Source organism: Vigna umbellata, chromosome 11 (assembly GCF_029865625.1).
Source record: "Vigna umbellata cultivar VRB3 chromosome 11, Vumbellata_1.0, whole genome shotgun sequence".
Lineage (NCBI taxonomy): Eukaryota > Viridiplantae > Streptophyta > Magnoliopsida > Fabales > Fabaceae > Vigna > Vigna umbellata.
Genome location: NC_142175.1, coordinates 19,342,630 through 19,359,108, shown reverse-complemented (window position 1 = coordinate 19,359,108; position 16,479 = coordinate 19,342,630). Strand labels below are relative to the sequence as shown.

Here is a 16,479-nt window from a genome sequence, read left to right as displayed (position 1 = left end):
TATCTTTTTGAATTATCATTTTCGTTTTTGCTTGACAAAAGTAATGCATATTATGTTAATTTTTTTTTCGTAAAAATTTGAAAGTATTTTTAGTCCATATAAATAGATTTTGTTTGTTTTCATTCAATTAAATAGTATATTAAAAAATCTGTACACATAAATTATCACTTGTAATTTTATACTTTTTAATACTTTTCCTTTTATTCTTTAGGATAATAACTATGTTTTTGTTTACGATTTTATTTAAAGGAAATTATTTCGTATAGTTTTTACTTATTTATATATAGTTATCATTTTATATGTAAAAACCATTAGTGAAAAAATATATCATGAATAAACTATTTTATAGTAGTTTGAACTTGTGTAAAGTTAAAAAGGAAATTGTTTTTTTTATGTTATAAATAATTTTAATCTAATATGATTAGTAATTCTAAAATGTTTAAAACATATTTCACTATTATTTTCCTTTAGAAATGAAATATATAATTTAAAAAATAAATTATTACCATCATTCAAAATTATATTATTGAAACAAAAATACAATAAATAAATTGTGAAAATCTAAACAAATTACAATGGTTTTCAATAAAATAAAAAATAAAAGTAAATTATTGGATAAAAAACATGCATAACTATAAATAAGATATTAGTTAATCAAAATACCTAACTAAAAGTTAAATACCTTAAATTTAAACACATATTTTGCCCTTAATTACATTAATTAGTATTTTTATTTTTAATATTAAACTTGCCTTATTTTATAATTATGATAAAAAAACAATTAAAAAATGTTACTCATAGGGATTATAAAAATATATATTAATCACTGCATGCACGCTTTTTGGTTTTTCTTCATTATATTGATTTTTAAACTATACCTCAATTAGAAATATGAATAACTTCTCAAAGATAAACTTCCTAGCCAAACTATACTTAACCCATTGAATTTATTTATTATTCTTAACAACAACACACAAATATATAATGGTATCAACTTTAGGGTTAGCAAGTTGTCTAGTATGATACATAACATATTCATATTAAGTATATATGAATTAGAAATAATAAAAGATAAAAAATAAAAAAACATTGTCATTGAGACAAACCAGCAAATGATGACACCATGAGTAACACCTTCTTAGTTTAGTTTCTTCTGTCGTTTTTGGTGTATAAAATAATTTCAAGTGATGAACATTAAGTGATTCCTTCAATTTTCTATTAAGTCAAAACGTCTTATCTCATTTTTTTAATTTTCTTTCTCCCTTTCATGCCTTTAAGGATGTTGTAATACTCCAAGCTACTTGCAGCTAAAGACAAAAACTTCAAACTATGGGACCAAACTATGGGCAAATAAATATGAAAATAAAAAAAAAGAAAAAAGTAATTAAATTGCATTGTGTTGTTTTTGGGAATAGAAAATAATTTGACAAGTGGTTGTATTTGGAAAAAGTCAAACCCTTTTTTGTTGCCTACTGCTTAGATTAGATTGAAAAAACATCAACATTCTCAACCTCCCAAAATTAGCTTACTTAGGAAAAAAGTGAATTTATTTTAGTGAATATCAATTAATTTTCTTTTCAGTGATATAAAGAATTATAATTACAGTGCATATATAAAGTTGAGTATTATAAATTTTATTTATTTTAAAATAATTTTTATTTATTTGTTTAAAATATACTTAATAAACTAAAATAAACTTTAAAACTAAAATATTGGTAAATTTTTCACCCAAATAACACACTTGAATCTAAAATGTACCTAGACAGCATATTGTGTCAAATATTTACATAAATTTTAAAGTCACAAGTCAACTTCAAAGAACTGAATTTTGAACTTTTATTTTTTGCATATTGGATTTTTCAAAAATCTCTTCCTCTTTTTTCTTTTAATGAAAAAGAAAAAGAAAATATTTCAGTTTAAAATTCAGTTTTCTAATAATTCAATTCTAATTTATCTTTGAACCAGTTTCTTTCCTATTTCAGTTCATAATTTGATTTCTGATAACCATATTTGAAAAAAAAAAAAAATATATATATATATATATATATATATATATATATATATATATATTATCTGTGTAAATATTTGGTAAGTGTACTGTTAGATAATTTTTTAGCCTATTTGAACTATTTGGGTGAAAATTTGATATAGTGGTAGGTAATTAATTTAAATAAATAAACTCAAAACAAGAAAGAGTTGCAACTAAGAGTGGAAATACAAACAATTTAAATTGAGGAAAAACAATTCAAAAACATGAAACAAATGTATTTATGAATTTGATGAGTCACGTCCTTTCCTTCTAAAATATTGTTATCTTCACGTCCTCTTCCTGTTCAGAATACTCCGGGGAGAATGGAGTGGGTACCTGCGAAGGCACACCGACGCTCAAGTCAGAAAAGGGGAATCGTAGAACTCTTTCAGTTCAATAATAGAAGAAAATAATAATTTTCTCTCCTTCTAATTCAGAAAAACGTACCTTTTCTCCTTTTGGTTTTTCATATTTAACCTAGCAGTAAGATAAAACCGTTTACCTAAAAATCCGGTTGGTTAGAGAACTTAACTGCTTGGCACATATAACCGCTTAGTCGTACTTGATATTGGGTTAGTTGGTTCCGTGATTTGCGACGTCATGGCCACTTGTCTATAACCGTTTTGACTAAAATTGACCGAACATTTGTTGACTTTTATCTTTGACTGGGTTTAACAGATGATCGCTAAAAGACGATCGGTAAATGGGATATAACGATCGCTCACTTTGGCGGGTGAACGATCGTTCGGGAACAGTCATATGACAGCTCGTTATTTTATCCTTGGTGATCGCTTGGGTTGCCAATCTATCGATTCAGATATCTTACATACATAATTCCCCTCGAGTTCGAGTAAACGAACGCGGTTTAAGCATGCGAGTTTACTGTAGGACGCTGATGGTGTAGTTATGGGATAGGGCAATTGCTACGCATCGTTTCATGAAAAAGCTTTAGGGTTTCCCGCCTTTGGAGATATATGTAACGGCATGCAAATAGAGTCGTTGGATTAAATTGATCCGACGGTGCGCGGCGTTCTGTCTTCCGTTGTGCATTTAATAACATGAAAAGAAATGTGAAGAGGCGTAACCTTTGGCCAGACTACCAAAGCATCATTTCCACTCCATCGACGGTTTTCTTGCTTTCCTGCGATTTCACTCTTCTTCTTCACGAGTCCACCAGGTAAACCTCAAACCTTTCTCCGTTATATTTTGTTCATCGTTGATAATGGAAGAAAAGGGGCAGAAGGTATTCGCCGATGCACCGGAAGCGTCTTCGCCGGTGGAACGCCGTGAAATCACCACTGTTCTTAGCGGCGAAAGTGCGTTTCTGTATGGAAACGTGTTGAGTGAAAATCTAGAGGATTGCACTACGCCCTCTATATCAGGTACCGGCTACGATTGGGCTTCGCGTGAAGTAAGTGATTTCCGTAGTGTATTTAAAAGTAGAGTAGTATTAGCAGATTGGGTACATAATAGTTGCGTCTTGAGAACCCTAGGTTATAGATCTTGCATCAAGTTGATAGCTTGCCGTGAGAATGAAAGAGTTTTTCATGGAAGAGAGAACTCTACCAATGATTTTTGCTATTACTATTCTATGCCGGTTTACGACTTGTATGTTAGGTTATCTTTCACTAGTTTTCAAATGGAGGTTCTGAGAACCCTAAACGTTGCACCAACCCAACTGCATCCTAATAGTTGGGGATACATGCAGGCGTTCACCGTTATTTGTCAAGCTTTGGCCCTTAGGCCTATTGTGCCGTTGTTTTTGCGCTTTTTTAGATGTCGACCCGTCGCTAGGAAGGGGTGGGTGTCCTTAATTTCTGAGCCGGGTGATGCCCTATTAGAACTATACTCGCAGTCGTATAGGGGCTTTAAAGATAAGTTCTTTAAAGTGTCAATTCTCGATTCGGGACGGACGCTCTTCTTTAATGAAGATGGGAGTTTGAAGTTTCCATTGTACTGGACGCAGAATCCATTAAGATTCACTTCGTGGTCTGAGGATACAATGACAAACGAAGAATTAGAAGCTCTGAGTGTGTTGACGGCACTGCCTCGTCCCTTTTCTTCCCGTCGGCTCATTAACTGCCTCGACCACGATGATTTGGACTCGAGGGTATTTGGTATGTCTCTGTTATTGTTGTTTTTTGTATGTTACTTGATAATTGCTGATCGTGTTGGGTGAATTTGTACTTGCAGAGATAATGGGAAGGAAGGGACCCGTTCGCAATTGGTTCAGAACGATCGACATTCTGAAGGAAGATGTCAGACATCCAGGCCCCTCCTCAGGAACTACTCCCACTCCGCCACCCCCTCCCAATGTTCGGGCGACGTCTCCTGATGAAGTAGCGATCGTTGAGGATCGGCCGTTGATAAGAAAACGGAGAGGCAAGGCTATCGACTCCGCGGGTACTATGCCCAAGAAAATGAAGGAAACTGAAGGAGGCACGAGTTGTCCTGCTCCCAACAGCGAGTGGGATTCATCCTTCACCCTTAGCCACAAAATTCAGTTCAACTTGGATGATTCTGAGAAGAAGACGGTAAAAAACATGACGGAACAACAAATGGCTGATGCCATGTTGGAATGGGCAAGTCGAACGACTATGGCTACCTGGCACATGGCATATGCCTCTGACAGGGGCGTACTGAGGGTTGAGTTGGAGAAGGTGCGAACGCAACTGAAGGAGCTGGCAGACGTCCATGCTAACTATGAGCAAAAGCAGAGACAATCGAAACAGTTGATGTGTGAAGCGCAATTATTACTGAACACCACTCGGTCAGCTGGCCTTACCTTGAAGAAGGAAAGGGATGAGCTCCGGATAGCGAAGGACCAGATGGCGTCCGAGTTGGAGCAGTCAAAGAAGATTGTGGCTGCATTGATGCAAGAAAAGGACGAGGTGACCAAAGAGAGTGACGACCTACTTGTTGTGGCTGCCGAGGAGCGAGAAGTAATAGAGGAAATGCGTGAAGCCATAGTCATGGAACACACTAGGGTTTTCAAAAAAGCGCTAAGACAAGTCGAGCATCTCCTGGAAGTGTCAACTGAGTGAGTGGCTTTTGACCCGAGGAAGGACGTATATGAGGGTCAAATGATGCCCCTAGCTGAGATTCCGGAACATGCTTTTCTGGAGGCAGAAGTAGATGATGATGATGGAGTGGCTGCCATTGAGGAGCCCACGAGTGAAGTTGCTGGAGAGGCTCATGGATCTCCAGATATTGTAATATACTAGGTTGTAGAATATTAATGTGGCTTTGAACTCTTATTTGCTTTGATTGCAAATTTTTTGTTGTAGACACTGATTACCTTTATAATAGATATTTGATATTGCGTTCTTTATTGTGCAAACGGCATAGTGTCTTCATATTGATGTGAGGTAGACGCTGGTTAGGTCTGCTAACGTTTAGATTAATGTTTTGGGTGTTCAAGGGTGAAAATCTACCAGGGGAGTGTATCCCGAATGTAACTAGGTGTTCAAGAGAGAACATCTACCAGAGGGAGTGTATCCCGATTTATCATGGTGCGCAGGTTCGAGGGTGAACCTTTATCAGGCCGAATAGTGCCTTGGCTCTGGCTACTCGAGGGTGAGCATGTAATATGCCGAGCGGTTTCGGAAAATTCGATCCTGGGACTCGACATGTGAGAACAAAATAAATGAAGAATATAAAAGATATGCTTTATTGTAATTGAGAAAGATAATGTGTCATGAACAGAAAAAATAATGAACTTCAACTGAAATAATATTTGAGGTGAGTAGCATTCCACGTATTGGGGACGGTTTGTCCATTGAGGAGCTGGAGGCGGTATGCCCCATTCATCAGGTCCTCAACGATGCGAAACGGTCCCTCCCAGTTGTCCGCTAACTTTCCGTGTGCTCGATTCTTTCTAGCTTCTCCCCATTTCCGCCACACAAGATCGCCATTTTTGAACGCTCGGGGCTTGACCTTGGTGTTATAACGGCGGGAGAGCATTCTTTTTTGGGCTTCCGCACGGACGGTGGCGACTGCTCGATGCTCGGGCAGGGTGTCGAGATTCATCTACAACTGTTCATCATTAAGGGTCATATTGGTGATGCTGCGTCTTAGGGATGGCTCTCCTACCTCGACTGGGAGCATGGCATCGGTGCCGTATGTCAAATTGAATGGAGTGTCCCGATGGATCCGTGCGGGGTGCATCTGTATGCCCATAGGACTTCGGGTAGTTCTTCCACCCATAAACCTTTAGCCTCGCCAAGTCGCTTTTTCAATTCTGTGAGCAGGGCTTTGTTCGTGGCTTCGGCTTGTCCATTAGTTTGTGGATGTTCTACTAAGCTAGTCACATGTTTAATTCCCAAGTTGCTGAGGAATTCCTCCAATTTTTTCTCAATGAACTGTCTGCCGTTATCGGTGATGATCTTTTGTGGCAGACTGAATCGGCATATCAAGTCCCAGATGAACTTCTGTACTCGCTGGACGCTGATTATGAACAGTGGTTCGGCCTCTATCCATTTGGTGAAGTAGTCGACCGCTACTAGGAGGAATTTGTTCTGAGCTTTTGCGACGGGCAACGGTCCGACGATGTCGATTCCCCATTGGGCGAACGGCCAAGGGGAGATAATGTCATGCAATTCTTCAGGAGGGACGTGGAAGTCATGACCGTGTACCTGGCATGAGAGACATTTCTTGACAAATATCTCGCAATCGCGGTCGATTGTTGGCCAGAATATCCTTTGCGAAGTACGCGCGCTCTGAGCATACGTTTGCCCGAATAAAAACCGTAGATCCCGGTGTGGAGCTCGCGCAGGACGTAATCAGTCTCATCCGTCGATGTGCACTTCAACAAAGGTGTGCTGTAGCCGCGCCTGTATAGGTCGTCGCCTATGTATAGAAAACGTGCGATGCGTTTTGAGCCACTTGCGGTGACCTTTTCCCCTCGCTCCTGCTTCATCATCAAGTCCTGTATGTTCTGTCTCCAATCCGTCTCCTGCGTCGGAACATCGATGACAAAAGATTCCACGACTGTGTGGTCGAGTGTCATCTTGATGATCGAAGACAATTGTGCTCTCTCCTTGGAGTGAGTTAATTTAGACAGGAGATCTGCCCTTGCATTTTGCTCCCTGGGCACATGGATAATGTTGACCTCGACAAAATCCTAGAGGAGGGTGCTAGCTTTGTGGAAGTAGCGCAGCAATTGATTATCCTTAACCTGATATTTTTCGTTCATATGCCCGACCACCAATTGTGAATTCATCCTGCACTCTAATCGATTGACCGTGAGTTCTTTGGCTAGGGTTAGACCAGCAATCAAAGCTTCATACTCCGCTTGATTATTGCTGGCTGGAAACCGGAATGTGATGGCTTGCTCCACGATTAGACCATTTGGTCCTTCCAAAACAATACCAGCTCCCTCCCCCTCTCTTGTCTGAGGATCCATCCACGTTAAGGAGCCACCTCGGTTCCGAGCTGTCGGGCGTGGGTGTTAGCTCACCTGCAAAGTCTGCCAGGTGTTGACCCTTAATGGACCCCCGAGGCTCATAACGGAGTCCAAACTCAGAAAGTTCCACTGACCATGAGACCATCCTCCCTGCCAGATCGGGTTTTCTGAGGATCTTGGCGATCGGGTGATTAGTTCGGACAACCAACTGATGACTCTGGAAATACGGTCAAAGTTGGCGTGATGCGGTGAGTAGGGCCAATGTTACCTTCTCGATTTGGGAGTACCGCTCCTCCACTCCCTGCAGCGTGCGGCTGACAAAATATATCAGCTTAAGGGCGGGAGTCTCTTGTACCAAAGCAACACTTACGTCATGATGGGACGCTGCGATGTATATTTGTAAGTCGGATCCGGCGACCGGTCTCGCCAAGATTGGAGGGCTGGTGAGAATATGTTTAACAGCATCAAAAGTTGTTTCACAATCATCGTCCCAGTGTTGGGTGGTGCCCTTCTTCATGTTTTTCAGGATGGGCCTGATGTGTTCGGCTAATTTCAGGATGAAACGGGATAATGCTGTGAGTCGGCCGACCAGACGTTGTATCTCTTTCAGGGTTTTTGGGCTCGACATTTCGAGCACGATTTTACATTTGTCTAGGTTGGCCTCGATGCCTCTGTATGTTAGCATGAACCCCAAGAACTTACCAGTTGGGACTCCGAAGGTACATTTGGAGGGGTTAAGTCGCATGTTGTATCGCCGGATCTGGAGGAACACTTCTGCCAAATCCTTGAGATGTTGTTCCACAGATTGGCTTCAGATAATCATGTCGTCTACATAGACATCCATGCATCTGCCGATTTGGTGGTGGAAAACTTTGTCCATGAGGCGCTGGTAGGTGGCGCCTGCATTCTTCAGGCCGAACGGCATTACTTCATAATAGTAATTGGCGCGCTCGGTAATGAAGGCTGTTTTGTTCTGATCGGGCTCGTACATGGGGATTTGGTTATACCCCGAGTACGCATCGAGGAAACTGAGCACAGTATGTCCTGAAGCTCCATCTACTAACCGATCAATGCTCGGTAGGGGATATGAATCCTTAGGGCATGCTTTGTTGAGGTCGGTGAAGTCCACACACATTCTCCATTGGTCGTTAGACTTCTTGACCATGACCACGTTCGACAACCACGTGGTGTAAGTTATCTCCCTGATAAACTGGGCGTTCGTCAGTTTGTTGACCTCTGCCTGGATGGCCTCGCGTTTTTCCTCTCCAAATCGTCGTTTCTTCTGCGCAACCGGGTGCGCCTCCCTGAAGATCGACAATTTATGGGCCATGACTCCCGGATGGATCCCCGGCATATCGGCGGCCACCCACGCAAATAGGTCAGTGTTGGTTCGTAGTATCTGCGTCAAATCATGCTCATCATGTAACGCCAAGCTTCCACCGATGGTCGTGGTTTTGGACACATCCGCTCCCAATTGGAATGTTTTGACATCTCCTTGTGGATGGAGACGTTCGTCTATATTGGTTCTGGGGTCCAAGTCGATCGTCGTTGTTTCGTCTCCTCTTGCCCTCCTAGGTGGCATGAAAGGGGTGACCTTTAAACCAGCGACATAGCACTATCGAGTCGTTCGCTGATCAGCCCTTACGGTACAAATGGTCCCTCGTTCCGTGGGGAATTTCATGGCCAGATGAGGGATGGACATGATGGCTCCGAAAGCGTTCAAGCAAGGTCGTCCTAGAAAAGAATTATACGAGGTATTTGCCTCTACCAGTAAGAACCTAACTCTGAGCTCTGGTGCATCCCTGCCTGTTCCGAGTCGAGTCCGTAGGTCAAGGTATCCCCGAGTGTCGACTCTTTCCCCTACGAAGCCTACAATCTGCTCGTTGAAAGGGGCTATCAAGTCTTCGGACAAGTCCATTTTCTTGAAGGTTGTCCAATACAAAATGTTGACCGAACTGCCTTGATCGACGAGGACCTTGCTGACGTCGTAACGGGCTATTTCGGCCGTGATGACCATGGGATCATCGTGATCAGGGTCGGGAGCGTGGAAATCTGCGTCAGTAAATGTGATGTTGGGTATGGATCGAGATTGTCGATCTACCATGTGTACTGACTTTAAGTGTCTCAAATGTCGTTTCCGGGCGGAGGTTGACGCTCCTCCCCCTGCGAAGCCACCGGATATGGTGTCGATACGCCCCCAGACCGACCTCTCTCCTTCTGAGCGTCGAGGTTGGCTCCAGGATCGCCGTCTTCGCTAGTCGTCCCTAGGAGGTGATCGTTCGGGGCTTCGTCGGGAGGATTCCTTCCGGTTGGGAGTTGCTACTCTGGTGGATGTCCTCTCCTTTACGTAATTTTGGAGGTAGCCCACGCGGATGAGTCTTTCCAACTCATCTTTCACCATGTTACATTCTTCTGTATCATGACCATGGTTCATATGAAGTCGACACGCTTTACTGCCATCAGCGTTCTTGGGAGTAGCCTTCCGCCGAACGGTGAGGAGTCCTGCGTGCAATGCCTCTTCGAGCAGTTTCGCCCTAGGTGCGTTGAGGGATGTATAACGTTCGTACTTGGGCATCCACCCCGACTCTTTTCGAGGGGGTCGATTTGTTTTATAGTCGTTAGACGACCGTTTCATGTCCTTCTTAGTATTATTGTTCGGACTTTCATGTTGTTGCTTTTTCCTTGAGTTCCTGAGGTCCTCGATGCGGATGAATGTTGCGATCGTTGCCTGGAGTTCCTCCATAGATTTGGGAGGATCTGCGTACAGCTGTTCGGCGAAATACCCTGGCCGTAAACAGGAAGGTAGATTGCTGATTATAAACGTGTGGTTTACATCCTTCACACGTCGGGCCGTCTCGTTGTACCTCTGCATGAAGGCCTTTAGGGTCTCATCTTTCTCCTGCTTGGTGTTCACAAGCTCAGCAGGAGTCATCTCCGGTCTTCGGTTTATAGCATATTGTTTTCGAAACAGAGCTTCTACGGTAGCGAAGCAATCTACCGAATTCTGAGGAAGAGTGTGGTACCACTCGAGTGCCTCATCTTTCAGGGATAACGAAAAAGCTCTGCAAATGACGGGATCATTGTCCGTGTAGAACGCCATGTCATCGATGAAGTTGCGGAGATGATTGTCGGGGTATGCTGAACCGTCGTATCTTTCTAACGTCGGAGGGGGCTTTTCTGGCATATGGGCTTGCATGATGGCTTCCGTAAATGGAAGCAGGTTAGTGAGCCGTAGAGAGGTGGGTCCCTTCCGTCCCCCCCTCCCCCCCGACTGGTTCGGATGGTCCTCCATGGTGGCTGCCTTCATTATCATCCTGGCGGTTGGAGGTCGATATTTCCAGCGGGGGACGCGGCGCCCTCAGTGTCGCAATCTCCTCTGTTTGTTTGCGTTGGATCTCTTGTTGCTCCCGTATGGTTTGAGCCTACGCTTCGATCTGTGCCTGCAGTTGCTTGATCAAATCCAGTGTGTTGTTGTCTCCCATAGCTCTTGTGGTCTTCTTTGGGGATATCAAATCTCGGCCCCACGGTGGGCGCCAAAATGTTTCGGTATAAGAGTTGAGGCTGAGATATGAACCTGATGAGTCACGTCCTTTCCTCCTAGAATGTCGTTATCTTCACGTCCTCTTCCTGTTCAGAATACTCCAGGGAGAATGGAGTAGGTACCTACGAAGGCACTCCGACGCTCAAGTCAGAAAAGGGGAATCGTAGAACTCTTTCAGTTCAATAATAGAAAAAAGTAATAATTTTCTCTCCTTCTAATTCAGAAAAACGTACCTTTTTCCTTCTGGTTTTTCATATTTAACCTAGCAATAAGATAAAACTGTTTACCTGAAAATCTGGTTGGTTAGAGAACTTAACTGCTTGGCACATATAACCGCTTAGTCGTACTTGATATTAGGTTAGTTGGTTTCGTGATTTGCGACGTCATGGTCACTTGTCTATAACCTTTTTGACTAAAATTAACCGAACATTTGTTGACTTTTATCTTTGACTGGGTTTAACAGACGATCGCTAAAAGACGATCGGTAAATGGGATATAACGATCGCTCACTTTGACGGGTGAACGATCGTTCGGGAACAGTCATATGTAAGCTCGTTATTTTATCCTTGTGATCGCTTGGGTTGCCAATCTATCGATTCAGATATCTTACCATACAATATATATATATATATATATATATATATATATATATATATATATATATATATATATATATATATATATATTATCTATGTAAATATTTTGTAAGTGTACTATCAGATAATTTTTTAGCCTATTTGAACTATTTGGGTGAAAATTTGATATAGTGGTAGGTAATTAATTTAAATAAATAAACTCAAAACAAGAAGCAGTTGCAACTAAGAGTGGAAATACAAACAATTTAAATTGAGGAAAAACAATTCAAAAACATGAAACTAACGTATTTAAGAAAGTTGAAATTAAAAAAGTTAACATTAAAGACGATATTAGCAAAGAAATTGAGGGGTCTTGAAAATAAGAAATGTCTTGAGAAAAAAAAAAAGGAAACACTGTATTAAATATTTTCATTCTTAAACGCAATGATTTTAATCATTATATAGAATTGTGTGAAAGAGAAATATGATTTGTTAGCGTAAGTCGTATCAAATTTAACAATCGCAAAAATAATATCCTAAAATAAGGTCGACATTGAATTTGTTTAGTATACTGTTGACTTTTTATTCGACAGGGAATTTTAATAAACTGGTAGAATTTTATAGAAAATTTGAAAAAGAAATCATAATAAAATAGTGTAAATGTTTTGAAAAAAAATTGAAATCATAATAAAATAGTGAAAAATTAATCATGCTTATTTTTCATTTGACATAGTTAGAGTTAGTTTATTGTTGATGTCAGGACATAGATATTTCTTAGTAAAAGAATTCTTTATACTATTTTATTTGTTAAATATGTTATTTCTTTCTAAATTATTACAAAAAAAATTGTATACTTAAATTAAATTATAAAGTATTTCATTTCAGCATTTTGTAAAAGTTATGGAAAGCACTATTTTCAACAAACCGTATGTGAAGTTTATATTAGTTCATTATAGAATTCCATTTGTCATATAAAAAAAACACTTGTCATTTATAAATGATGTCTTATATCACTTTCACATATTATCTTTTATAATAATTTGAAGATGAAGAACATTTTTAACCCTCTTTTTATTTTATTGATGTCAAATACATTTTTCATTTCAATAGAGATTATTTTTTGGATGGGTTTCGTTTTCAGTTAACAAAAATTATTTTTTAGACAACATAGGTTAAAGTCATTTTTAATGTTATATTAAAAAAATATTGATATTATAAACGATTAAAAACTAGTGACAAAAATTTATTAACAAACCAAAAATAATGATTATTAATAATAAAGAATTTGTCGATGTAAATTTGTTAGTAAATATATGTTAGTAATTATTTATGATTATTTTGTTAGTAAATATTATGATATGATTTTCTCTTTCCACTTCCCCTTCTTTTCTTATTCCTTTTCTTTTTTTTTCATTTTCTTTTTCTTCATCCTCCTCTATCATCATTGTTGCTCCAATGATTCGTGTTGTCTTTTTTATGATAGCTAACGATTCATGTTGACTTTTTTATGATGACCAACCTATACATACAAAGACAAACATTTTCTCCCATTTGGACATGATCAAAATAAGGATATAATAGATAAAAAAAATTGCACAAGCATATCAAACCCAAAATATGCCATGAATCTAAAAAATATAGTTCAAACCAACGTAATGCAAACAAAAGAGTGCATTACATGCTAATTACATCAAACAATATCAAAAATAAGGAAATGAAATTGTTAAAAATATAAGAAAATATAGACAAAACAATCAAATGAGCCTAAAGATTATATCTTGTTTAAGGCTGAGGGTATGAAGAAAGATGATAAGTTACTAGCCTTTGTTATTACATGGATTTTGGTTCCTAGGAGAAGTAACCATGCTCAAGTGACAACAAAAGATTTACATTTTATATATGTCCTTAAGGGTCGTATCCTAGCTAACTAACTCAAAGTCATTTTTTATAATATGATGAAGTTCATTTGTTTACTCCAGTATTCCTTACCCTATTTTATTTTCCTATTAGTGTCAATAAGACTCATGTGAGAAAGCCCGACAAGGATTGTATGGAAGCCCGACAAGGATTGTCCTTGGTCCTACGTATTTTCATGTGAGGAATCAGGGGTACGTAGTTCTTTTGAAAATAAGTATGGAAAGAGGTTTGAGAAATTGATTTGGAAAATTATTTGAAAGATTATTTTGGATTTTAGGGAAGTGAACCTGACAATGATTGACCTTACTCCTACGTATTTCCATTTTGATGGAGAATTAAGGAGAATTAAGGATCACGTAGTTCTGGCTCAGATTAAATACATGAGAATTTGATATTTTTTAGCTTTTTGGAGATTTTACTTTTTTTTGTATTTTGATATAATATTTATATTTTTAGTAATAAGCACTATGCTGATGCGTACGATCGCACGAGTACTCACACAAATTTTTGTTTATTTTTTATTGTTTTGCGTAATGAGCACTAGGTTGATACGTACGATCGCACAAGTACTCATACAGATTTTTTTTGGTTTAATTTTATTGTTTTGCGTAGTGAGCACTAGGCTTATGCGTACGATCGCATGAGTACTCATACGACTTTTTTTTTGTTTATTTTTAATGTTTTGCGTAATGAGCACTAAGATGATGCGTACGATCGCACGCGTACACTCGTACTCATATGGCTTTTTTGTTTATTTTTATATTTTGGATAATGAGTACTAGGCTGATGCGTACAATCGCACGAGTACTCATACCGTTATTTATATTATTATATATTTTTTTAAAGTTTTATATATTTTTGTCATTTTTTATTTGCTTTTTATTAAGAAAGAGAGATGAGTTGAAATATCTATGACATAAAAATGTGAAAAAGTATAAGATAAAGTTGTGGTAGAAAACAAGATAAATTTATAAACTAAAAAAATGATCAAAATGCATATATAAAGGGAATGAGAAGAATATGTGTACCTTGTTGAAGATTTGAATGATGGAGCAAAATCTTACTTGTAATACGTTGTGAGAAGAGGTAGATGGAACGTGAAGAAGATGACATTGTAGTAGAAATGTGGTATGAGATTTAATATGTATAGAGGGATTAGGAAATAGTAAAGTGTGAGAGAAAAATGAAGTAAAGTTTTGGGATGGAATGAAGAGGTTTTTGAGATAGAAGAGATGGATATTATGTAATTGTGTGTGTAAAGATGGAGTGAAGAGTATAAGGGTATTTATAGAGTTATGAATGGAGAAAGTTGATGAATAAAAATAATATAATAACGGGGTGGAAAAATTAGAGAAAGAAGGTAGACGTAGGAAATAATAAAAAAAAGTTTGTTAGAGAAGGTGGTAGATAAAATATAATTTAGAAAAGTTACGGAATAAATAAAATTTAGTAAAAGAAATTAACATAAATGTGGAGTGGAAAAGTAGATGAAGAAAATGGATGAAGGAAATAATAAAATTTGTTGGTGGAGAAGGTGGTGAGTAAAATATGATTTAGAAAAGTAGATGGAGAAAATGAGTGAAGGAAATAATAAAATATGTTGGTGGAGAAGATGGTGAATAAAATATGATTTAAAAGTTAGAAAGAGAATTTAATATAAAAAGGGGGTGGAAAGTAGATGAAGAAAATGGATGAAGGAAAGAAAAAAAAAAGGTTGGTGGAAAGGGTGGTGGATAAAATATAATTTAAAGATGTGAGAGGAATAATTAGAAAAGTTGGTATATAAAAATTAATATGGAAATGAGGTGGAAAAATAAATGAAAAAGGTAGATGATATAGAGGGTGAGGTGGAAGGTGATGTGGAGAGTGAGGTGTGATAAGAAAAAAAAAGGTGGTGAGGAAGTTAAAAAACGTGGGATTATTTTGGGCCATTGGGCTAAAGGTTAAAAAGTTAATTTGGCGGTGCAAATAGTAAAACAAATAGTATTTTTTTATTTCTTTTTTTTATTACCCGGAAAAAATTGGGTGTTGAAAGTTGCTCCTTCTTACTTATATTTTATTAGATGATATGAAAAGTTTACATTTTCATATTATCGTAGTAAAAGATAAGTAAAGATAATTTTGTTCGGGTTTCAGAATAAACAAAGTAGACAAAGAAACAATAAGAAATTAAATTATACACGAGAGGAAGGAATTGAGGTATGGAAACCTTGTGGAGGGTATATTGACCCTATGGATGAATGAATTGAGGTATGCAAACATCGTGGAGGGTATGTTAACCTTATAGATGAATGAAGTGAGGTATGCAAACCTCATGGAGGGTATGCTAACCCTATGGATGAAGGAATTGAGGTATACAAACCTCGTGGAAGGTATGCTGACCCTATGGATGATTGAAGTGAGGTATACAAACCTCGTGGAGATTTTAAGTTCGACCAATGCTTTGCATAGGGCCGAAATCAAAGAAAGGATTGGACTCGACCAATGCTTTACAGAGGGCCGAGATACCAATGATAGAATTTTAAAATTGGGCTCGACCAATGCTTCGTAGAGGACCGAGACACCAATGGTAGAAATTTAAAATTGAACTCGACCAATGCTTTTCAGAGGGTCGAGACGCCAATGATTTAGATTTGACCAATGCTTTATAAAGGGTCGAGATTTCAAAGGAAAATTGGGTTTGACCAATGCTTTGCAGAGGGTCGAAATACCAATAACAGAAATTTAAAATTGGACTCGACCAAGGTCTTGCAGAGGGCCGAGACACCAATGATTTGGATTTGACCAATGCTTTGCAGAAGGTCGACATCTCAAAGAAAGGATTGGACTCGACCAATGCTTTGTAGAGGGTCGAGATACCGATGACAAAATTTTAAAAAAAGGCTCAACCAATGCTTTGTAGAGGGCCGAAATACCAATGATTTGAGTTCGATCAATGCTTTGCAGAGGACCGACATCTCAAAGGATTAGACTCGACCAATGCTTTGCAGAGGGCCGAGATACCAATGACAAT

At 38.5% G+C, this 16,479-nt stretch overlaps 3 protein-coding genes across 3 annotated transcripts; 1 reads left to right on the top strand and 2 right to left on the bottom strand.

The window, feature by feature from the left end:
* Nucleotides 1-3,251: 3,251 nt before the first annotated feature.
* Nucleotides 3,252-5,073, top strand: LOC148191097 (uncharacterized). Its single transcript, XM_088101287.1, has 2 exons — nt 3,252-4,146; nt 4,223-5,073. The coding sequence occupies exons 1-2, from the start codon at nt 3,252-3,254 to the stop codon at nt 5,071-5,073; spliced, it is 1,746 nt and encodes a 581-aa protein (XP_087957413.1).
* A 3,975-nt stretch (nt 5,074-9,048) lies between these two features.
* On the bottom strand, nt 9,049-9,537 carry LOC148191096 (uncharacterized). The gene has a single exon (XM_088101286.1). The coding sequence runs from the start codon at nt 9,535-9,537 to the stop codon at nt 9,049-9,051; it is 489 nt and encodes a 162-aa protein (XP_087957412.1).
* Nucleotides 9,538-9,687: 150 nt separating this feature from the next.
* LOC124829371 (uncharacterized) lies at nt 9,688-10,725 on the bottom strand. Its single transcript, XM_047302866.1, has one exon. It carries the CDS (start codon nt 10,723-10,725, stop codon nt 9,688-9,690), a length of 1,038 nt encoding a protein of 345 aa, XP_047158822.1.
* Nucleotides 10,726-16,479: the final 5,754 nt, after the last annotated feature.